The sequence below is a fragment of the Trachypithecus francoisi genome, unplaced genomic scaffold (assembly GCF_009764315.1).
Source record: "Trachypithecus francoisi isolate TF-2019V2 unplaced genomic scaffold, Tfra_2.0 Lachesis_group13, whole genome shotgun sequence".
Lineage (NCBI taxonomy): Eukaryota > Metazoa > Chordata > Mammalia > Primates > Cercopithecidae > Trachypithecus > Trachypithecus francoisi.
In genome coordinates, this window is record NW_022681458.1 from 88,573,989 (window position 1) to 88,599,799 (window position 25,811).

At 37.5% G+C, this 25,811-nt stretch overlaps 1 protein-coding gene and 1 pseudogene across 2 annotated transcripts in view; both read right to left on the bottom strand.

Annotated features, from left to right (window-relative positions):
• The window catches only part of GALNT13 (polypeptide N-acetylgalactosaminyltransferase 13), a 612,297-nt gene that overhangs the window by 156,262 nt on the left and 430,224 nt on the right, over positions 1-25,811 (bottom strand). For both annotated transcript variants that reach the window (XM_033231450.1, XM_033231449.1), the window contains exon 9: positions 10,467-10,647. In XM_033231450.1, the coding sequence (XP_033087341.1) occupies positions 10,467-10,647 (181 nt within the window). The remainder of the gene's footprint in view (positions 1-10,466; positions 10,648-25,811) is intronic.
• LOC117095210 lies at positions 17,094-24,482 on the bottom strand (annotated as a pseudogene).

Sequence of the window (25,811 nt, forward strand, 5' to 3'; positions counted from 1 at the left end):
TAAATTATTAGGGTCCTGAGATAATCTGTCACTGAGAGTTTAATGTCCTGTAAGAAAGTTTGTGGTGTGTTTATTTTGTTTTTATAAGTGACTAAAGAGACAATTTAGCACATCTGAGAAGTTTATCAATCTTATATTATTTTTTGGTAGAGAAAAGACTAGGTTTCTTAATTCTTTAAGCCATTCTTGGATCACTTTCCTGAGAGTTTATGTAGCTGGGTTATTCCAGATGTGAACTCAAATTATATTTAAAACAGCCAAAAAAAATGAGTATAACATAGGAATTTAGGCAAAGAAGAGTAGTTTCAACATTGGAATCCAGGCAAAGATGAGTGCTATAGTTTGGATATTTGGCACTCCAAACCTTATACTGAAATTTGATCCCCAGTGTTGGAGGTAGGGGCCTAACGGGAAGTGAAGGTATATCCTTCATGAATGGCTTGGTGCCATCCTTGCAGTAATGACTGACTTCTCGCTCTATTGGTTTCCAAAATAGTTTCCCTGAGAGCTAGTTGTTAAAAGGAAACTGGCACTTTCCATCTCCCTCACTCTTGCTTCCTTTCTTTCCCTACAAGATTTCTGCTCATGCTGGCTCCCCTTCACCTTCCACCCTGAGTCGAAGCAGCCTGAGCCCCTTACTAGAAACCAAGCAGATTCTGATGCCATGCTTCTTGTACAGCCTGCAGAGCTGTGAGCCAAATAAATCTTTTTTCTTTTTAAATTACTCATCCTCAGGTATTCCTTTATAGCAACACAATCAGACTAAAACAGTGAGTATTATCCAAGCAAATGCAAACCACCAGAATATCTAACTTGGGGGACTTAACTGAGAGTATTAGAGATAAGAAATCTGCAATGTGTAACCACCTACGCCTATAACATTATATATATGACTGCAGCTAAGTGTCAGAGTGATCTCAATTTTGTTAAGAAATTAGAATTGAAATTTAGTGTAATTACTCATATAATTTTAAGCTATTCAATTTCAATTACATTAGATTTAACTAGTAAAACTGAGATAATCTGAAGAACAGGTTGCAAGATGAAAGGAGTTATAATAAAGCCTCCATGTGTACTTGAATAATATTTAATTCAGATGTAGTACTCTTACATCAAACAAAAACTCAGCCAACTACTGACCAAAAATCCATGCATTTTTCGTAAGCGTTCTTGATCATTTGCACCAATTTGAAAAATTTTATAATTTCCTATCTTGACTAATTCAGCAGGTTTAGGGTAATGGAAGGTAATCATGACCCATCGAATCTAATTGGGGTAGAATTTATCATTATAAAATTTCAGACTTAGTTGCATATACAAAAGAAATGATTAGACTAGAGGCATCCATGTTTTATTTGAAGGAGAATCAGAAACAAGATATACAAATGATCATGGTATCTGAACCCTAGAAGGTAGTACTTATTCTGTGAATCAACATACACTAGGTCTGGGTGTGGTGGCTCACGCCTGTTATCCCAGCACATGGGGAGGCCGAGGTGGGCAGATCACGAGGCCAGGAAATCAACACCATCCTGGCCAACATGGTGAAACCCCATCTCTACTAAAAATACAAAAATTATCTGGGCGTGGTGGTGTGTGCCTGTAATCCCAGCTACTTGGGAGGCTGAGGCAGAAGAATCGCTTGAACCTGGGAGGTGGAGGTTGTAGTGAGCTGAGATCACATCACTGCTCTTCAGCCTGGTGTCAGAGTGAGACTCCATCTAAACATATGTATTTATATATATAGTGTATATATATCTCTAGTGTGTGTGTATATACACACATATATAAATATATATAGTGTATACAGATATGTGTATATATACACATATAAATATATATATATATCTAGTGTGTGTGTGTGTATATATATACACACACTAGAACTTAAGTTCTATTCACTTTAGAAATAGTTGGAAACTATCCAGATTTCATTATGATAAAATTATTTTGAGAACCTAATTATTCAAAATAATTGTTGAAATGCTAATCAAAGTCAATGAGGATGCAATGGTCTACCCTTCTGCAATTCAATATTTTTGTAATATTCAACAAATAATATTTATACCATCTGCTTATTAGTTCTATTCCATGAATACAACTCAAGATATTTAGGAAGAATTTCTATAATATAATCACATTAATAGATTTACTTAAAACTTTAATTTTAACTGTTAAGCTAATAATTTTATTTTTGTTCCATGTATACAAACAAACCCCCTTTTCATAAGGAAAGATATCTGATTCTGGTATTCTGTTCATGCTTATTGCCCAGAGAGACCACTGACTTCACGAAAATCAAACAAACAAGCAAAACATTAATTTCGTTCAACTCAAGTCTAAATCATTTAACAGATATTTCCGGGGCATATGAAATGTGCTATACTTAGGAGAGATTGTTTTAACAATGTATAAACCAAAAAAGCCATAAAGTCTAAGATAGACTTTACTTCAACAATTAGATTATTTTAAAATATCTTTTTGTATATCAGTTAAATTACAACATACATGTAATAACCTCAGAGAAAATCCTTGACAATGTATATAAGAGGCAAATAATTTATCACCGGAATACTTGAAGATCTATGAATACATAAAAGAAAGGCAAAAATATTCAATGGTAAAATGAACAAAGTATATGAATAAAAAGGATGACTAGTTTATTTACAGAAGAAATCCCAGTGTCAATAGAAACTTGCAAAATATGTTCATTGCTAGCAGCAATTGGGGGAAAAAAACAGATTATCTGTGCAATTATCTATATAACTATAAATAAATATGTACACATATGTCTATACACATATATATGCAAAAACAAAAAGATTGATAATCTACAATGTTGATAGTATACAGTAAGTGCTCAAGCATTGTTGGTGGGAGTGATAATAAAGTACTTCAAGAAGTTAAGAATTTTTGACAGTATCTACCAAGATATAAATCTACATATCCATTGATCTAATAAATTTAAGTAAACTTTGTTTATAGAATATTCTATGAATATATATGAATAATAATAACAGCTAATTTTTTGATACTTGCCAGACATTGTCTTAAGTGATTTATATATCTTATTTCACTTAACTCTCAAAAAACTTTATGTGGAAGGCCATATTTTTCTAATCCCCATTTTATAGTAAATAAACTAAGTGCAGAGATTAAGTAAAGAAAGATTAAGTAGAGTCAGGATTTGAATTCACTCAGGTAGTCTGCCTCCAGTGCTCTCATTCTTAGTGCTTGCACATCCCTCAGAAATATCCTCTCAGGTTCACAAAGAAGTTGTCACAGGAGGGTTTCTGTAACTCTTTTGTAGTAAGGGACAACTGAAACCTACCTAACTGCTTGTCAATATTGGTATGATTAAATAAGTTTTGATATATCCATGCAATGTGAAACTATTTCTCTACAAAATGGAATAACAATTCTAAGCAAATAGTATATAAAACACTGCAGGGCATAATATTAAGGTAGAAGTAAAGGAGTTACAACAGTACTGATTTTTAAATATATGAATATGTATCCATATATGTATGTAAAGGCATAAGAAAAAGATTTGAAGGATACATGGTAATGGTGATTGGGACTTATATATTTCATTTGCCTCTGACATAGGTTATAAAATAGTACAAATATAATAGATTGGAGCTCAGTAAGCTCTAAAGACAATATCAAACAAAAAACAATAAAACAGATATAGCCCCTTTATTCACATCATTTAGTGGGGTTAAGAAATACTTGAAACATGCATAAATGCTACATTAGGGAAATTACAGGAACCACTGGAGTCCCTGGGGGGAATTACATCAAACCTGATTGACAGGGGTGGATGATTATGGTACTTTAAGCAAAGGTGGCAGCATTCATTAACCACTCAAATACTCTTTTAGACATACAGAAAAACTTCACAGTAAAAGGGAGCATGTTAAGCTTGGAGACCCAATGAATGTAGTTCCACATGGCAGGTATGTGGAAGTCTTGGGAAGAAAGTGTACAAGAAAAGACTGGAAAGTTGGGCAAGGATTGGATCTCACAGGGCCTTGTTGGCCACGTTCATGGCTTTTGACTTTGTGTTAAGTCATTAAAAAGTTGTTAGGAAAATAAGAAACCAGTGATAATTTGGTTTGGGAAGGTCCTCCAGCAGTGCTGTAAGGATGGGTGAGGTGTAGGCAAGCTTTGAGACAGGGAGACTGCTGTGGTTTGGATGAGGTGTGTTTCTGCCCAAATTTATGTTGAATTTGATTCCCAATGTTGCAGTGTTGAAAGGCAGGACCTAGTGGGAGGTGTTTGGGTCATGGGAGTGGATTCCTCATGAATAGATCAATGCCATCTCTGGATGAGTTACTTCAAAAGTGGGTTGTGCCTTCTCATGTTTGGTCTCCTTGTACACACCCATTTCCCCTTCCACCTTCTGCCATGAGTTGAAGTGGCACAAGGCCCTCACCAGATGGGCTGCCTGATCTTGGACTTCCCAGTCTGCAGAATTGTGAGCCAAACTTCTTATCTTTATAAATTACCCAGCATCAGATATTCTGTTATAGCAACACAAGCAGACTAGAACAGAGCCCCATCAGGATAATCAGGAGGTTGTGTGGATGAAGGTGAGTCTGGAAATGAAGACAAATGAATGGATTTGAGAGCAATTAGAAGGTAGAAAAGAAAGGAGTTGGAGATTCACTTGAAGACTTTGAGGGAGAAGGAAGAATCTAGGAAAATGTAGGCAGTTCACATAAGAATCATATTAATTCTTGAAAATGTGTTTCCCATGTATTAAACATTTAATCTTATTTTTCATTTAAACTAATTACATGTGCTCATGTAGACAGTTCACTCTTTAATGGCAAAGACAACATTTTAAAAGTGTTCATAGTCCCTCCTACTTGACATAATGACAAACAAGTATTTAACAAGCACTTAACAAGTGAAGACAGAAGCAAGGCAGAATCCTTATTATGAAAATACAAATAAAAACCCATAAAATACCAATAAAAGGACCAATAATAAATGTTGACCTAATGCCTTAAAGAATTAAAGAATCCAAACTGTTTATCTATTGCAATTCCCCTGTCTTGATAAATCAGCTATGTCTGGGCGGTGGGCAAGGAGAACCTGCTGTGTGGTTACAGAATGATATAACACAGGAACAGAAAACCAAACACTGCATGTTCTCACTCATGAGTCGGAGGTGAACAATGAGAATACACGGACACGGGGAGGGGAACATCACACATCAGGGCCTGTTGGGGGGTTGGGGGCTAGGGGAGGGATAGCATTAGGAGAAATGCCTAATGTAGATGATGGGTTGATGAGCGCAGCAAACCACCATGGCACGTGTATACCTATGTAAACCTGCACATTCTGCACATGTATCCCAGAACTTAAAGTGTAATAATAAGAATAAAAGAGATTTATGAGGAAGGCCCTTCACTTCTTTTTTAACAGTGGGTCCTTATCCAGGGCTGGATCAGAGAGGTGGGATAAAGGCTTATTTGTCACAATTCTTGTGAAGAGTTTCCCTGGTATAAACCAGACACCCATGGATAATTCAGCAAAAAGAAAGAAAGAAAACTGGCTCTTTTTAAAAAGTTATTCATTCATTCATTCTTCTAGTTATTCAACAAATTTTTTTTAAACAAAATGACAGGAAAGTTGCTAGGCACTGTAAATAGTTGTCTCTGAACTACTTTGGATATAGAGACAAGTAATAAAAATTAAAACAATATGGTAAGAAGTGACGATGGTTTGCCCATGTTATCAAACTTCAGGGAATACAAAGAGAAAGAATAACCAGATAGTTCAAGACAGATAGAGCTGAAACATTCCTGAAGCTAACCAATAAAGTAGGCAGGTGAGATTTTATAGAGTATATTGGAAGTAAGTTATTGTCAGAATTAAAGTTATAAAGGCTTAGCACTTAGACTGAAGTTTGAGAAACTGTCTAAATGAAGAATACAATTTCAGAGTAGAAGCCCACATATAAAAAGCGGAAATCTCACAAAACATATTGGAAAAATTAACAAATATATAGAGGAATTTCTAGAAAGAACAAGTATTATTTATTTCACCATGTTAAGGAAGTTCTGGGAAGCTCAATATAAACTCATAAACTCTTTACAGTTTTTCATAAATATGCGTGTGTGTGTGTGTGTGTGTGTGTGTGTGCATGCATGTGTATTACAGTAAAGGATATAGTTTCTAACTGTGGATGTGAATGCATGTAGTTCCCACCCCTTCTTCCTGAACACATACACCAGATTCTCTCTTTACAAACTCACCCATTCCCCAAGGGATGAAAAACAGAAAATAAAAAATTCCAGAGGATAGCAAAGAAGTGTATGATTTTGACTTTAAATTAAAATGACCACCACTCTCTTAGCCTAAATTAACAATGGTTGAAATTGTTATCATAAAAATAATAGATTTCTGACTTCCTGAATACAACCTGTTTTATTTCTTTTTGGATGATCTGAAATCCTCCCAGGGCTCAAATTGTTTTAGACATCCAGCTCTAGTTTCCAGCCTGCGTCCATTCTTTCTTTTTCAGGGAGAAGCAATTCATTGTTTTATGTTTCAGGTTTGGGGTTTCCTCCCTCTGCCCACACTATTGCTGGTAGATTCTGTTTGGACGAACGGAGGCAAGATGGCGCACTTAAGGGTTCTTCATCACCAACTTTTCCTGCACAGGCGAAAATGTAGCCGGAGCCTGGGAAGGTGCAGATCAACCAGGCATGTGCCAGGTGACGTCAATCCGAAGAGACCGAGATTTACCTGGCCGCACCTACAGAACGACCCCCCCCCACGCCCGTGTCCCGCCTATTGCCCTCCCACTCCTAGAAAAGCCGCTCCTGGCCAGGGCCAACTTCCTCAGCCCCTACTCCTGTTGGGACTGCATCAGGAACTTCCTCCGAGAGCTCCAACGGGCGACTCTCTCGGCCTCCTTTGCCAGAGGCCGACAGACCTCACCCTCCACACCTTCTTCCATGAAGCTAGGTGACCAAAAAATAAATTTGCAGTTTTGCTCCTAGCCTTGCCTACTCGCTGGTTCTTTTGTACTCGCTCTGGTGGTCTTAGAAAAACAAATGACATTCTACCATTGCTTAGCTGCACCGACTGTCTCTGAGACACACGTAAGCATAAATGCCCTTTAGAAGTTCTTAGATATCGTCAACATATTCCCCAAAAGTCCTTGTTCTGCCTCCCAAACTACTTTTCTAGAGTTAAATAAATCCATTTTATAAGAACAATAACCCCAAATAATATTTATTGTAATGTAAAATCTGCACTTTCCAGGATATACAAGCAGTCCCCATTGTGCAACATAAAGTCATTAGTTCCAGATAGCAGGCATTTTTTTCCACCCTTTACATTCTAAAGTTAGTCATTTCATTACAGTTTGAGAGATGGTTCCATCATTTATCTGCCTTTTTCATTCAGTGGAAAATCATACAAAAGACTAGCACAGTACTTTTCACAAATATTCATCATGGACGAATATAATACACGTGATTACAATTATTCTCAATTACTCATATTCCTGAGTGTACGTTGCATGCAATCACACATATCACACTTTTTCCCTCCATTACTCCTTTATTCATATTTGAACTTATATATTTCTACAAGTAATGATTTGAATTCAAAAAGTATCATCAAAAGAAAATGAAAAGGTTATATAAATGTTACTGCCTTGCTGTGAATATTACATGCTCTTGCTGAATTCAACTCTGAACTTCTGGACTAGATTTCTACTGTAAAGAGAAATACATCTATGCATGAAATGGTGTTCCTGGTAATAATAGCTTTTTAACATAGAAGAGGCTTGAAAACGTGTGAAAAAGTCCTTTTCCTAATCACACACTTAAACATACAATGCCCTCATTCTTCTTCTCTATATAGGATGCTGGATCTTAATCAGAAACTTCATACTGCTCCTTCCGCTCCTTCTCTTCTAGGTACTTGTATATAAAAAAGTTTTGGCTGGTGCGGTGGATCAAGCCAGTAATCGCAGCACTTTGGGAGGCTGAGGGGCGGAGCACTGGAGGTCAGGAGTTGGTGACCAACCTGGTCAACATGGTGAAACCCTGTCTCTACTAAAAATACAAAAATTAGCCAGGCATGGTGACGGCCACCTGTAGTCCCAGCTACTGGAGAGGCTGAGGCAGGAGAATCACTTGAACCGGGAGGCAGAGGTTGCAGTGAACTGAGATCATGCCCCTGCACTCCAGCCTGGGCAACAGATGAGGTTACGTCTCAAAAAAAAAAAAAAAAAAAAAAAAGTTTGAATTTCCTTATGAGGACTAAACTTGGACCTTTTCCTCTCTTGTCCAAGTTCCTATCATGCTCTATAGACCATACAATCTCATCAGATGGGTTTATTTAATCCTGTGTAATGTGGGTTAGTTGCTGATATAGGAGTTAAGACGAAATTACTTAGGCAGACAGTGAGGGTACAGGAGTTCTTGGTAAGGTTTTCCTTTTTAATGAAAAGCAGCCCCAAAATCATTTTCTAACAAAGAGCAGTCTGTAAAATTGAACTGCAGATATAGATGCCCGCAGCTGGGCCAATCATGTTCAAAACAGCGACTCCATCTTCCCTTTTCTCTTTGGCAGCCACATGTACAGTAAGGAGCAGACAAGATGGGGCCAGTGGAATGGAAAGTCCATTTGCATAATAAGATTAGGGTGGGGTGGCCAGCCTTGCCGCACCCCGGACGTAAAGGGCATACCTGATCGAACCATTCTGTGGACCCTAGTAAATCAGCCTCCTCAAGGCTGCCTGTAAAATCCCGTGCATCCGACTCTGGTGGTCTTTCCCTTTCGGAAGTCCTCTTTCTCACCAGAGAGAGGGCTGTCCTCCTTTCTCTCTCTTCTGCCTATTTAACCTCTGCTCCTAAACTCCTCCTGCGTGTCCCTGTCCTAAATTTTCTTGGCATGAGGGGACAAACCCCTAGTATTTACCCCAGACAGCATAGCCGCTTCATTGCCAATCTGATTCTGGCATAAAAATATATGACAGATAAAGAAGGAACTCCAAAGTATATTTCTTTGCCATGTTTTGAAATGACCCTGCAAAGACATCTTTTGTGGGGGAAAATCTGCATCTAGACCTTTCCCCTTCCAGTCCCTCCCAAACCTGAGGAGATTAACTGAGAGTTTAGCTACCTTTTAAAGGTTTGAATAGGAAACACTTGCCAACTATTGCCTCTAAGGTGGCCACCTATGATACTTCATCTGCATAATAAGAACCTTTGTTTCCACAACCTCCTATCTTAACCAAGTCACTCTCCCATTGATTCTAGGTCTTTAGATAATAACTTGACCAAACCAATATATCCCTCATATGCATTCACCGATGTGTCTTATGTCTCTCTAAAATGTATAACATCAACCTATAACCCAACCGTCTTGGGCACATGTTCTCTGGAACTCTTGACACTGTGCCTTGGGTCAGGTTCACTCAAATTTGGTTCAGAATAAAGCTCTAAATGTTTTACAGAGTTTGACTCTTTTCACTGACACTTAAATATACCTTCAAAAACCAGAGCATGCCAATTAAAAACAAATAGGCTTTTCTAAGCCAGCTAATAGATTATATTACAGAAAGAGTATGCAGGCCTGGATTTTTGTTGTTGTCCTTATGGGTTACATAATAATGACAATAATGATGCTAATGACCATAAGACCTATACAAAAACTGAGTCCATCTGTATCCTTATTTTTCTCCCTTTTTAAATGCTTCAGCTTTCTTCTTTCTTTTTTTTTTTTTGTAATGTGGCTATTGCAGATATCTAGAAAACCATAACGAATGTAATTACTAATAATCCCACCACCCAGTAATAGGATTTTCTCATTTTTTCCTTTTTAATGACTTTCAATTCTTAAAATAAGTAATGTACGAATATTGAGAGAATTTAGAAAATATATAAAAATATAAGGAAAAGAATTACCTATAATCTTACCACCCACTGATAGCCTATACTTACTTCTATTTCAATACATACACTTCTCTGTAAATAAAGTATGAAAACATTTTAGTCTTATATTATTTTCCACACATATTTATTGATGAATAATTTGCTATGTTCTTCAGAAATATAAATTTGAATATCTGCCTAATTTTCTATCTTGTTTCTGTATGAAGTCATTTAACCTTCCCCTACTAAGATATTTTTAAAAATATTCTTAATTTGAGTTAATAATAAATATAGATCTCTCTGTACAGCTTGCTCCATTTTTCCAACATAATACTCAGGTTGAGACAAAAAATATAATATTTAGGTGTTTGAAATATAGTTCTTATTTTACATCAAAATTTACTTCATAGTACAACTGTCTCATATACAGTTTTCTGCAATATTATGGAAATAAACAATATTTTAACTAGTAGAATAACAGCAATAATGAAACACATGTTCAGCATGTTTCAATTTTATTTTCTCCTGTAGAGAAAGAAAAATGTCAGAATTGTGTACCTGGGGATATGATGTAGAAGAAATCTTTAAATTCATCCATCCAAACTTCTGCCAGTCTCCTGTTGTTCTTGTTGATGACATGACCAGTGCCACCAGGAAAAGTGTATGGAGTCGCCTTCCGAAAAACATGACCAACATGGGAGCAAGTAACAATCTCCAAGGAGCCTCCACATTGCCAAATCTGGGAAAAGGAACAATCATTGTAAATAATGCAATAATATTCTATGACACGAAGCAACTGAAACTTAGGCTAAATCTTCAGATCTTACATGTTTCAAGCAAATACCTGACACCAAATTTAGAACTAGTACACTATACTTACTTTTGGCAAAGGATGCGAATTTGGAAGATCTTGATATATTAAAATACTTGAAGCATTGGAATTATGGAGGTAAGATATAATTAATTTATATCTCTTTATTAGAATACCTAACTTCTAGTTTCTAGTAGTTAACCTAATTGGTAGTTAGTAGATTTGTTACTCAAATCTGCTATTAATGAATTTGTACATGTTATATGCTGTTATCAAAAACTAAATTTGATTTGGAGAAAAATCAGTTAGTTATTCTCTATCCACCTGGAATTACAAATGACCGTTCATTCTAAGCTGTTCATATACCTTGCATCTTCAGGCTTTGGATTTATTATTAAGATGTGTTAGGACGCCTTTATAGGTACTCAGCATCTACATATCCTTCAAAACTCATCTTCACCAAGATCATTTCTACTAGAAAGCTCTGGGGGGAGATTTAGTAATGTGTACCTTTTGTATTTTAAGCATTTTTTACTGAAGGACTGAACACAATTATTCACTTCCTTATCGCTCCTTTAAAACTATAAATTCTTAGAAAATATACCATATATTTCTTAGTATCCTAGAATTCACTATGTATTTGAGGCTAAGTATTATGTAAATTATCCATAAAATACTTATTTCTATGAAATTACATTGTATAGCCATAACTTATACTGTTTCTCTCTATATATGTGTTTACACACACAATACTATACATACAATTATATATATATATTTCTTACATATATGCTACATGTTTTCTTGTCACAATAAATAGAAGTCATAGTTACTGCTCTACAAAATTTGGAAGACATGGTTTTATATTGTAACTAACATTGTTTTTACTTGATACATCTGATTTAAGTAGAGTGACTTTTTTTGAAAGAAAAATATCTTTCTGGCCATTTCCGGCCAGCTGCGGTGGTTCACACCTGTAATCCCACCACTTTGGGAGGCTGAGGTGGGTGGATCACGTGAGGTCGGAAGTTTAAGACCAGCCTGGCCAACATGGGAAAACCCTGTCTCTACTAAAAATACAAAAATTAGCCAGATGTGGTGGCACACACCTGTAATCCCAGCTACTCAGGAGGCTGAGGTAAGAGAATTGCTTGAACTCGGGAGGCAGAGGTTGCAGTGAGCCAAGATCATGCACCATTGCACTCCAGCCTGGGTGACAAGAACAAAACTCTATCTCAAATAAAAAAAAAAAAAATGAGAGAAAAGAAAAGAAAAAAAAAAGAGAAAGAAAGAAAAAAGAAAAATATCCTTCCACCTGGCCCTTCAGATAACATTTAGCTTAGAAGAGAGCTGCTACTGGACTTAGGTAGCAGTAAGAGACATTCACTTTTTTATCAGAAGATAAAAGATGATAAATAATAAGTCATCATAATCAATAATGGTTTGTGCATTTCATGTAAATCTCTTCTTTTTTATTTTATAATTTTTAAACAGTGTGATGCTAGCAGAAAAATAGGTCCAACAAACACTGAAATACAGATGAATATGAGAGAATAGAAACCTTCTTCCCCCTTAAAAGACACGGAAGATCATTCTTAAATAATTAAAGTATTTCATTGATTGATAACTTCATCTTTCTAGCTTCAAGAAATATATGAACCTTCTTGTCATTATGCATATTTTTACATTCTTCCTTCCTGTTAAAATAGAGGCAGTTAATCCCTATCCTATCAAAGATAAATCAATACTTCTTTTTCAGCCCCCCATTATATCCCTTATTATATCCCTTGTATCTTTGTTAAGGATGTCACTAATTTAGTCATTCCCCTTGCTTTTCTCCTGAAATATTAATCATGTTTCTCATTATTAGATTATGCCTATCTTTGTATAATACCCTCTAAAGTTGTCTATCTTTCAAATAGCTTCAAAAATTTATAAAACACAACAAAAAGTCAATTGCTTAATATCTACATCCTAGATATCTCATTGTTTCCTTTTACCATTAAATAATATAAGATATATATTTAATCTACGTTTTATATTTTATATGTAATACATTTGTATCTCTAATATATATTTTATATTTTTGTCATGGTAAAATTATGAATTATGTCATTTTAGTGTATTAGTGATACATGTTCTTAGGAAACAACAGTGAAAGCAGAAAGACAATTAAGATTCTATTGAGTTGACAGACAAGAGATGCTGGGGATTAGGACAAGGATGGTGGCAGTGGAAACAGAGAGAGATGGTGCCATGTTCCTAAAGAACATGTATCACTAATATGGTAAAAATATATTTTAGTGGCAAGGTGCGGTGGCTCACGCCTGTAGTCCCAGCATTTTGGGAGGCCGAGGTGGGCAGATCACGAGGTCAGGAGATCGAGACCGTCCTGGCTAACACAGTGAAACCCCATCTCTACCAAAAATACAAAAAAATTAGCCAAGTGTGGTGGTGGGCGCCTGTAGTCCCAGCTACTTGGGAGGCTGAGGCAGGAGAATGTCATGAACCCAGGAGGCGGTGCTTGCAGGGAGCCGAGATTGCGCCACTGCACTCCAGCCTGGGCAACAGAGTGAGACTCCATCTCAACAACAACAACAACAATAACAACAAAATATTAATATATATATATATATAATACATAAATATATAAATATAACTTATATATTATACTTATATATTATAATATAAAAATATATTATGTTATATATTATAATATATAACATATAATAAATATATAATATAAATATAATATAATATATGTATATATTTATATAAATACATTATGTTTATATATTATGTTTATATATTTATATAAATATATATTATCTATAATATATATATATTTAGTGATACATGTTCTTTCCTTTCCTCAATTTTCATTTGTTTTTGACCTACTGTAAAAATTGCTGTTTATTTGTGTAGCTCCTCACAATTCCTCTGGTCAAAATAACAAATATCCCTTGATGCATTTATGATCTTGTTGACTCTTTTCTTGGAGTCTCCTGATTTTCCTCTTCTTATATGTTTATCCATTTTTACTTTAAATTTATATTTCAATGCTGGCCTTCATCTTTCTTTATACATTTAATGGGTGGTCTCATTTGTTACTATTAATTTGCATAGGACCTGCATGCTAACAATCTCAACATTTATATCTCAGTCCAGACCTCTTCTCTGGGATCCAGACTTGTGTATCCATACATCTACCTGATACCTCCTCTTGTATGTCCCAGAAACATACAAACAGAAATGTTCAAACTTGGTTTGTTGATTCACCCCTGTTCTGTCAGCCAGGTCTTATTTTTTCTAATTTTTTTTTTTTTTTCCAATTGATAGTATATGGTGCCAACATTCACCCAGATAGTCAAACCAATAAATACATAAGTAAAATAAATAAATAAAACTAGAACATATCATTGACTTATTTCTTTCATCACCTGTATGCATATGTAATCCATTATTAAATCCTAGTAGTGCTATGTGTAAAATAATTCTCCATATGGCCATCTGTCTTCGTTTGCTTGGGCTGCCATAACAAAATCCTGGGAGGCTTAAACAACAGAAATCTCTTTCTCACAGTTCTAGGGGCTGGGAAGTTAAAGACCAAGGTGCCAGCATGGTCAATTCCTCATAAAGCTGTTCTTCCTGACTTGTAGATGACTATCTTTTTGCTGGGTCCTTCCATCATGGAGAGAGCACATTGGTTTTTCTTTCTCTTCTTGTAAGGATATCAGTCCTATCAAATTAGGACCCCACCCTTATGACCTCATTTATCTTCAATTCTCTCCTCACAGGCCATAGTTGAGGAGGTAATTGAAGGCTTCAATACATGAGTTTTGTGGGAGCCTTCTGTTTCCACTGCCACCATCCTTGTCCTAATCACCAGCATCTCTTGTCTGTCAATTCAACAGACTCTTAATTGTCTTGCTGCTTTCACTGTTGCTTTCTACAATTTGTTTTGTACTGAGAAATCAAAGTGATCTTTTAAAAATTTAATTACTTAATTTTACTTCCCTGCTTAAATCCTTGAATGGTTTCTCATTGCACTGTGAATGTAAACACAATTCTTTAGCAGGGCCTCTAAGACCATACCTGATTTTCCCTCTCTGTCAAAAAACACTGGTGATACTGGCCCCCTGCCACATTCTAGAATAGCATACCACATAGCTTTTCACACACCAAATTCTCAAATCTCCTTCCCCTGTACCTGGAATACAATTCTGTCAGCCCTTCACCTTGGCTACCTCTTTCCCATACTTGTCATCTCAGCTGAAACATCACTTCATCAGAGAGGTCTTCTCCAGTTGCTATATTTAAAGTAGCCCCACCCCAGTTATTTTCTCTAAGGGAACCCTGTTTAGTTCCCTCTTTGCTTACCACAATCTGTAACTTGTTTATTTGTATTCCTATATACTTTCTTTCCTCACCTAGAATGTAGGCTCTAAAAAGGACAGTGGAGATGTCTGGTCATTTTTGTAACCCTAGAGCTAAGCCCAGTGCTACATACATAGTAGATGTTATTCTACGTTGGTCGAACGGACAAATGGACAATTCAAAATTAACTACCAAGGTTAACATTAAAAATAAAAGACATTCCTGGCACAGTGATGAGGTTTAAACTTTTTTTTTTTTTTGGCAATTTTAAATGGCATTGTTGTAGGCAATATCTTTAAAAGACTAGGTAAAGTAATCTAGTCAAATGATATGCAACTGCTTTTCCACATGTCTTGGGGACTGAGGAAGTTCTTCGGAGGTCACAGCATAACGAAGAAAAATTAGAAATGGTTGATAGTTTATGGCAAATGAGATTGCTCAATGATACAATCTTAATTTTTAATGTGCTATGAAATCTATTTAACTAAGATCACACAAATCTCTCTCTCTCTCAGACATGATTTAGTAGAGTACTCAACATTCATTCCGTGACCAGCTTTTGTAAAAGGTGCTCCAATTTCAGAAGAAATGACACATGACTTGTTATACATGAGAAGGAATTTAAGGTCTTCTCTTTATTGTGAGGAACACAAGGTGTTTGGTAAAGAGGCTTTTCCCTCCCTTCCTATGGAATATGCATAAATGAAGAGCTTCTTTCCTCCTTCACCCAAACAAGGGAGCTAACGGAATGAAGAAGAGACTGGCATTTCTTTCCCAGCTGGATAGTTGCACAGCAAATTAGCACGCTATCCTGGTGCTGCCTTTAGAACAGAGAAGAATGTGTTCAGAGAGCTACATGACCCTAGGAAAAGAGTCCACTCCCAATCTAGTGAATTCTGAAGCTATGATTGGGGTTTATTGTACAGGTTGTTTCAGCAGAATTGATAGGTCCAGTGATACAGCGAACCTGGAGCAAGTGGTCTTTAATAGCATCTGGACAAGACTGCAGTCATTTCTGGGCTCTATAGAGCATGGAACATAGAAAAGAAAGAATGAGCTATGGGACTAACAATATGGCAGATCAGCAAGGAGGCACACTTTGAGAAAGGCAGTTGGGTGAAATAGAGACTAAGCTCTCCCTCTCCAAAAAGGCCCTTGATAAAGAGAAGAAATAAAGGTTGAAGCTAAGCACAGTTTTAAGAAAACAATAAAACTATGTATGGAAGATAATCACCTGGGTAAGGCCACCAATAGCAAGTGGAACCATATGGAGCCAACAATGGCAAGTCATCATCAAACTTACCACAAAAGACCTGCCATTTTTCTAGCCTTCCTATTTGACCCTACCCACTGGGGAAGGCAACCCACAAACCCCTGCCCTCTTTCATTCCAAGCTCCTCTTTCATCATGGGCCTAGGGAGAGAAGAGAATGTGAGCGATATGTGCCTACACAAATCAAGGCTTTATAGTGTACGTTAGAGTTTTCTCTAATGGCTGGGCATGGTTCCTCACGCCTAGGCCTTGGGAGGCCCAGGTGGGCCAATCACCTGAGGTCAGGAGTTTGAAACCAGCCTAACTAACATGGTGAAACCTCGCCTCTACTAAAATTTAAAAAATATAAAAAATTAGCTGGGCATGGTGGCAGGTGCCTATAATCCCAGCTACTTGGGAGGCTGAGGGAGGAGAATCACTTGAACCCCGGAGGCAGAGGTTGCAGTGAGCCGAGGTCGTGCCACTGCACTCCAGTCTGGGTGACAGAGACTCCATTGCAAACATAAAAAATAAAATAAAATAAAAAGAATTTTCAATAACTAAAAGTTATTACAAAGCTATAACATCAGTGCTAAATAACATTAAGGACTGAAAATGAGTATTCTTCAGAGCATAAAAGGAATAATTGGGGAAAAAAACCATTTTAAATCTGCACTCCACTAAATTCAGACTGTTTAATATAAACCAGTGACTGTTTAATATAAACTAGTGACTGATTGTTGTCCTCAGGACTCTCCATTTGCCTTTTTACAAATATGAATTAGTACTGTGGTTGTGTGAGTTAGATGCACAGGGCTCTTTATTTCCACCCTGTTGCTTCTTGGTCCTCCCATAGCTTGTGGGTTTATTGGTTCTCTGCCAATATCAGGGCTCTGAACATAATACTCCAAAATATGTCAAGTTGGCAATTGAAAAAACTGCAGTAGCCAGGAGGCCACTCTGACCTTCTCCCACCTTTCTACCCTGAAGTATGGCCATAAAGAAATTCTCTGACTTACTCTGCCTGAAATAAGATCATAAGACTCTAATTTTAGAGGGGTTCTGCCCTATACCTGCAGGCCAAGAAGAATCTGAACAAACCAACCTTGCTAAGTGCCCTGCTTCCTTTAATTCCATTAGATCACACTTAATTTTTGTCCAATCATACTTCTATATGACTGTCCATTCTTCTTGGATCCTAAGGATAAAAGCATCATTGACTTATGAAACAGATGCCTAAGGATAAAAATTCTTGGATCTTTAGGTCTTCATTTCTGAAGGCTCTCATTTGACATAAAACTTGGGTTAAATAAATTTGTCATGATTTCCTTTTGTGAATCTGTCTGTCTTTTGTATAAGGGTGTCAGTTATAAACCTTGTGACAGGCAGGGAAAAGATATTGTTTTGTTTTCCCCTATATCCTGAACGTGCACACAGAACAGGAAATGAAATCTGGTTTGAAATCTTTTAAAGTAGGGTTCTAATGGTCTCACTCCTTTCCATCTTAATTGGCAAAGATAACGATATGAAAGTGCAGATTTTATACTGATTTTATACTCCTGACATGTAATGACATTTTGTATGTACATATACAGGTATAATGCTGCAAGGGTTGATATTTGTAAGACAAGAAAAACCTGTCTGACTTTGATTCTCACAGATAAAGGCATTTCTTAAATATATTGAGGATAGATACAAAGAAGTGGTGGCAACTGTTCCATAACTCAATGAACACTGGCTCATGTTTTGCCTGTATGCCATAGGCTACTGACTCTTGAAATAATGTGAGTGCTTCTCCCATCAGCCATCTGTGCTCACAGAATGTGCAGATAAATGCTGATATTGTATTTCCTAGGTAAAGCCTCTCCTCAAAATTCGTACAAAAATAAAAAGATTGAGGTAGAAATGCATAACACTGTGCATTAATTAGGCTAATATCTACTCATAGTAATACTAAGTTAATATAAGAATAAAACATTTAATTTATGAAATATTGACCAGATAAATGTCATATATTTAGACTCCGGGGTAATGTGAAAAAAATAAATGTTAAAGCAGAAAGAACTCAAATTGAGTGGAGTCCACGATGACTACCTCAATAATTTCCTTTAGTGTACCCTCAACATTTTAAAAGGAAGTGAGAAAAGAAAGAAGGAACATTATGACCCAGTCATTAAAAACTTGGGCTATGAAATAAGCAAACAGAATTTTTCTACTGGCTCTATCACGTACTATGTATACTTGTGAAAATTATTATTTAAGTCTTTAAGGCCTTAACTTTCCCAATGGAAAGTGGGAATAATAATGACTACTTCCAAGACCCTAATAAGATTTTATGTGTAAAGGAACAAGGAACTATGTCTGGCACTTGATATGGGATGAAGTAAAATGATACTTGGATATTATTTAACTTTTATTGCCATAATTTCTCAGGGAAATCAACATCTATAGATTATTAGCTCATTCTTGCTTTTTAAAAAGAATTTTATTCAGGTCTTAAAAATGTTGTGTTTCTTTAAAATTACAACATCAGTGTCCAGGAGTTATGTACACTGTGTGGAGTCTAAAAGAATAGTCTATTAGCTTCTAATTAGAATACTGCATTTTATTCCCTGAAATTATTTTACAATGTCTGAACAAACACTATAAGCTGAATAAAACATGATGTCTCATTCACATGAACAAGTGACATCTGAATTACTTTGTATCACTGAGTATATCCGATTATTATTTTCTAGGCTTTCAACAGATTAATATTTTATATTTTATCTCTTTCAAGTAAATTTGACCATGTATACAATATAAACTATCCTATCATCCACAGGGAATTAAAACTTGTCTTTGTTCCCAGATATTTTTATAAATGTCTTATGATGGAGAAGGTTCTTAATCAAAATGTAAAATGCCCATTGCTCATTTGATAATCTACTCTATTTTCCTTCCCCTGCTAGGAGACAATTAACTAACATACTTTATCCTTTTCATGGTTTTTGGCACCTACATCAGTGACATTTTAATTAAAGTTCATAAACTTCATAAGCTCCACTTTGCAATCTCTGTTCTAGTGCTACTATTGTTTCTAATTTTACAGCTGTTGTACCAAATTCATGCAGCTGCTTGTTTTTATATTAATCTTTATCTTTCCCCTAACCCATAAACATACTATGTCTGGCACAAAGTCATTCTTTTTTTTTTTTTTTTTTTGGAGACAGAGTCTTGCTCTGTCACCCAGGCTGGAGTACAGTGGCGTGATCACCGCTCACTGCAATCTCCGCCTCCTGGGTTCACGCCATTCTCCTGCCTCAGCCTCCCGAGTAGCTGGGACTACGGGTGCCCACCACCATGCACCATGCTCAGCTAATTTTTTTTGTATTTTTAGTAGAGACAGGGTTTCACCGTGGTCTTGATCACCTGACCTCGTGATCCACCTGCCTCAGCCTCCCAAAGTGCTGGGATTACAGGCATGAGCCACCGCGCCCAGCCCAAAGTCATTCTTTAATATAGTCATAATGAAAACAAACAACAATAATATACAATGGAGACCATATAGCACAATGATTATGAGTAAAGGCTATAGCTCCTGATATTATATCCTAGCTCTGCAACTTACTAGCTGGGTGACTTCAGTTATGTCATTTTTCTATGATTTGGGTCTCAGATAATAAAATTAAACTAGAATAATCTAGCCCAGCAATCCTAGTAAAAGAACATTGTTATGAGGATTAAGGCAACCTAATTCACATAAAGTTACTTAACTTTTATTTGGCAAATGAATTGGAATGGAGTAAACGAGTGATTTATTGAGGAGTTATGGCAACAATCTAGAATAGAGATGATAATGACTTTGCCCAAGGTGATGGCAATGAAATAGGCATTTAATAACTTGACACAATTTGGGAAATTAAAATTAAGAAATAATATATGAGGGTATGTCAGCAACATGGTGAAAGAGCAGGCTCTGGGCTACCCCTCATCCCACAGGCACATCTAGTATACACCTAAACATGAGTCAATTCTCTCCAAGAGAAAGCCAAAATCCAAATGAAAGAACCCTACATGCCAGACTACTGAGAAATAGTCACATCAAAATGGATACTGAAAGCAGAAATACACTCATACACTAGCTCCACCCTGACCACAGCGCCTTACAATGAGAAGAAAAATCTCAACTACCAGCTTCTTCCTGAGGGGTAAGGGGCTTGTACCACACATAAAGTGCCAATTTTTGCAGTCTCTACAGAGGGCTTGGCTCTTCAAGCCCCATGCTTGATGAACCACAGGGAGAGAGCATCAGAAGATTTATCTCAAGCATAAAAGAAAAAAAAAAAAAAAAAAAGGTTTGAAGCACATGAACCTTCCTAGCAGCTATAGCACTCAGGATTGGCCCAGCTTCTAAATCCCCCCAAATTTGGTCTCAGGCTTTCCCATCAGCTTCCTGTGGTTCTGGCCTTTTAACAAGCCAGTATCTGGGAACCTATATAGCAAATGAAGAATAAACCTTCTCCAGCTTAAACAGAAAGCAAGGCATGTCCTGTATGTACCTTCTTCTCGGGCTTGCTCCTAAGATAAATTCCTGTAATCTCAGTCTACTCCTACAAGAGAGGTGTAAAAGTTCTGCTTGCTTTAATAGCAGAGTGGGCACTCCCCTTGCTTCCTTCCTTGGCTTGCTTTTAAGATAAATTTCTGCAATCTCTCATTAGAGAGAGACTGGGGGACCTCTTCATTCCTGACTGGAAAAGTAGACATTCTCTGCACCTTCTTCCCTGCTTTGTTTCAGTGATAATTCTGGACTACATTCTTCCCCTGCTAGAAGGGTGTGAGACTTCCACTTGTTTGAATGGGAGAGTGGGCTCTCCCCGCATATTTTCCCCTGGTTTGCCCCAGCAGTAAATCTAGATATGCACACTCTCACTGGGAGTGGCTTCTGCATACATTGAGTGCCCCAACTTTTATAGCCTTTACCCAAGGGACTGGCTCCTAAATCACCTAGTTATAGGAGTTGACAGAGCTCTGCACTCCTAAGGCTCCTAGACCACAGGGAACAAGAAAAGACGTTTAAACTTGAAAATGTTCAGCATCTCTCACTAAACTCAAAGTGAGCATTCTGATTATGAGCAGAGGCAGCTGCTTCAGACTGTTTCCTTGGTGAAGGACAGAATAAGTGGGACATAAACTTTGGCTCTCAGCTTCTCTGCAAGAAAAGAAGAAACTGGAACACACATCTAACACCCTAGCCTCTCTAGCTGAATCCCAAGAGACTGTCTCCTATTCCAACTCTCTCAAGGCAATAGCACGACTTGGCAATCACTAATTTCTTGGGGATTTATATGCTTTGGCTGTGTCCCCACCCAAATCACATTTTGAATTGCAGCTCCCATGATTCCCATGTGTTGTGGGAAGAACCCAGTGGGAAGTAACTGAATCATGGGGTTGGGTCTTTCTCATGCTGTTCTCTTGAAAGTGAATAAGTCTCATGAGATCTGATGGTTTTATCAAGGGGAGTTGCCCTGCACAAACTCTCTTGCCTGCTGCCTTGTAAGATGTGCTTTTGCTCCTCCTTTGCCTTCTGCCATTTTGTGAGGCCTCCCAGTCATGTGGAACTGTGAGTTAATGAAACCCCTTTCCTTTATAAATTATCTAGTCTTGGGTATTTCTTTATTAGCAGCATGAGAATGGACTAATATAGTAAATTGGTATCATCACAAGCCTGGAGACTTAGGACAAAATTTTTTTTTCATAGGCCAGCCCAGGGCCTTGTTGCTTTGTGTAGTCTTGGGACTTGGTGCTCTGCATCCCAGCCATGGCTAAAAGGGGCCAGTGTAGAGTTCAGACTGTTGCTTTAGAGGGCGTAAGCCCCAAGCTTTGGTGGCTTACACATGGTGTTGGGCTTGTGGGTGCACAGAAGTCAAGAATTGAGGTTTGGGAACCTCTGAGTAGGTTTTAAAGGATGTGTAAAATTACAATAGTGGAGCTGCGCAAGACCAAGGGAACCTATCTCTTGCATCAGCAAGACCTGGATGTGAGACATGGAGTCAAAGGGAATCATTTTGGAGCTTTAAGATTTGACTGCCCCACTGGATCTCAGACTTGCATGAAGCCTGTAGGCCTATTCATTTGGGCCATTTTCTCCTATTTGGAACAGCTGTATTTTCTGAATGACTGTACCCCCATTGTATTTAGGAAGTATCTAACTTGCTTTTGATTTTACAGGCTCATAGGCAGAAAGGACTTGGCTTGTCTCAGATGAGACTTTGGACTGTGGACTTTTGAATTAATGAGTTGAAATGAGTTAAGACTCTGGGGGACTGTTGGGAAGGCATGACTGGTTTTGAAATGTGAGAACATGAGATTTGGGAGGGGCAGGGGTGGAACAATATGGTTTGGCTCTGTCTCCCCACAAATATCATCTTGAATTGTAGCTCCCATGATTCCCACATGTTGTGGGAGGAACCTGGTGGGAGGTACTTGAATCATGGGGGTGGTTACCCTCATGCTGCTGTTCTTGTGATAGTGAGTAATTCTCATGAGATCTGATGTTTTATAAAGGGGCATTATCCTACACAAGCTTTCTTGTCTGCCTCCATGTAAGAGATCACTTTCCTCCTCCTTTGCCTTCCATCATGATTGTGAGGCCTCCCCAGTCATGTGGAACTGTGAGTCAATTGAATCTCTTTCCTTTATAAATTACCCAGTCTTGGTTATATCTTTACTAGTAGTGTGAGAATGGAGAATGGAATAACACAGGGGCCAATGAAAGCAAAATGGATTAGACAAAGTCTTTTGAGGCACCTAGCATCTCCAGCCATGCTAATTGGGAGGAATATCTCCAACACAAGACCAATCTAGCAAGACTGGGAGAGATCGTTCTTTTATCTAAAGTACTGAATCCCACATAAAGTCAAGGAAAATAAAGAAATATGAAAACATATTTCAAATAAATGATAAGATAAATCTCTAGAAGCCAACCCTGATGAAATGGAGACATAGAATTTACTCGATAGGCAGTTCAAAAGAACAGTAATAAAGATGATCACTGAGGTGTGGAGAGAAACGTATGAACAAACTGAACTTTAAAATGGAGACAGGAAATATTAGATAACACCAAACAGGAATTATTGAGCTGAAGAATACAATAATAACAATTCAAAAGAGGGGTTCAATAGGCAAGTAGAACAAGCAGAAGAAGAATTGATGAACTAGAAAACAGGTCATTGGAAATAATCCAGTCTGGGTTGGGGCAAAAGGAAGGCATTGTTAAGAATCACTGGGCTGTGGCCCAGTTGACCCTCAGGGGTAAAGACAGGGTGGGCCCTCACTGCAACAGCTGGAGGAGCACAGAGCACGGACTGCCCCACAGGTAGGTAGGTGACGTTCCCAGAGTATGAGAGCTGGTATGTAATGTCTCGCAGTTTCCAGCTTACACAGCTCAATCAGGCTGTCCCCGCCGTGGCCAGTGAGTTGGGGATCAGCTCTGCTGCCTTGGAGTTGTCATTGGCAGAGATGATGGCTGCCTTTTTCTAATGCTCAGCCTTTTCCACCACAAATCTGGCCCTCTCTGCTTCCTGCTGAGCCACCTGTTTGGCTTCCACTGCTTCTGCAAACTCCTTCTCAAAAGTCAGATGTGTGAAGGACACATCATCCAGGATGAGCCCAAAGGTGTCTGCTTGCCCTGTAAGGTCACCACTCACCTACCTGGAGACCAGCTCTCTTTGGGTGGTCAGTTCTCCTGCAACAAAGTGAGCCACCACTAACTTGAGGGTTTTGGTAGTGAAGGACAGAAGCACACAGTCATTGTAGTCCTCTCCGATGCTGGTGAAGATGTGAGCAAACTGGCTAGCAACAGGCCAGAAGAGGATACAAAGTGTGATGTTGACATTCTGTAAATCTTTGCTACCAGTGATGACTGGCACATCACATGTTCGAGAACAGCAGTTAAAGAAAATTGGTTTCTGTACCCACGGGATGAGAAAGTGAGTCCCTTCCCCTACCACAATGTCCTGTATGCCACAGAATCAGTCAAAGATGGCAGCTCTGTGTCCAGCATCCACACTGTACAAGGCAGAGTTCACCATGCCTCCTACAACAGCTAAGGCCAGGCCAAACTTGCTAATGGACTCAAACACACTGGCAGCCATGTTTCCTTCTGCTGGACCCTCTCACACCTGCTTCCACTCTGACCATATTTTTATATATTTTTGTTTCTACCTAGTGGTACTTTTTCCTTCAGGTTGAAGAACTCCTTTTAGTATTTCTTGTAAGGCATGTCTAACAAAATGAATAACCCAAAGCACATGATCATCTGAGTAGAAGCAGAAAAAATTTTCAACAAATTCAATATCCCTTTATGTTAAAAACTCTCAAAAAACTAGGTGTAGAATAAATGTACCTCAATGCAATAAAAGCCGTGTATAATAAGGTCACAGCTAACATCAGACTCAACAGTGAAATGCTGAAAGCTTGTCCTGTAAGGTCAGCAACAAGAATGCCCAATCTTGCCACTTATATTCGGCATAGTACTTGAAGTCCTAGCCAGAGCATTTAGGCAAGAATAAGCTAAAGATATCATATATGAAAGGAAGAAGTGAAATTATCTCTGTTTGCTGATGATATGATCTTATATGGAGAAAACCGTAAAAGCTCCACCAAAAAATCTATTAGAACTGATAAACAAATTTGTAGGTTACAAAATCAAAATACAAAAATCACTAGTATTTCTACACACTAATAATGAGCTATCTTAAAAAGAAATGGAAAATAACAATCCCATTTACAATAACATAAAAAATACTTAGGAGTAAAGTTAGCCAAGGAGGTGAAAGATGTGTTTATTGAAAATTATAAAACATTGATTAAAAAACTGAAGACATAGATAAATAAAAATATATCTCATGGTCAGGTAATGTTGGTAGAATGTTCATACTACCTAAAGTGATCTACAGATTTCATGCAAAACCTATCAAAATTTCAATGTTATTTTCACAGGAATATAAAAGATAATCCTCAAGTTCATATGGAAGCAGAGAAGACTGAATATCCAAAGCAATTTTGAACAAAAAGAGCAAAGTTGGAGCATCACATTTCCTGATTTCAAAATATACTATAAAGCTATTATAAATCAAAAAAGCATGGGACTGGCATAAAAACAAACACATAGACCAGTAGAACAGAATCAAAAGCCCAGAAATAAACCCAAGTATTTACAAAATGATTTTCAACAGAGGTGGCAAGAACACATAATGAGGGAAAGAGAGTGTCTTTAATATGTGACATTGGGAAAACTTGATATCCACATGCAGAATAATGAAACTGTACTGTTTCACACCGTACACAAACATCAACTCAAACTGGATAAAATATAGACTTAAATATAAGACTTGAAACTGTAAAGTTACTCAAAGAAAACATGGGGAATAAACTCCATGATATTAGTCTGGGCAATGACATCTTGGCTAGGACTCCAAAAG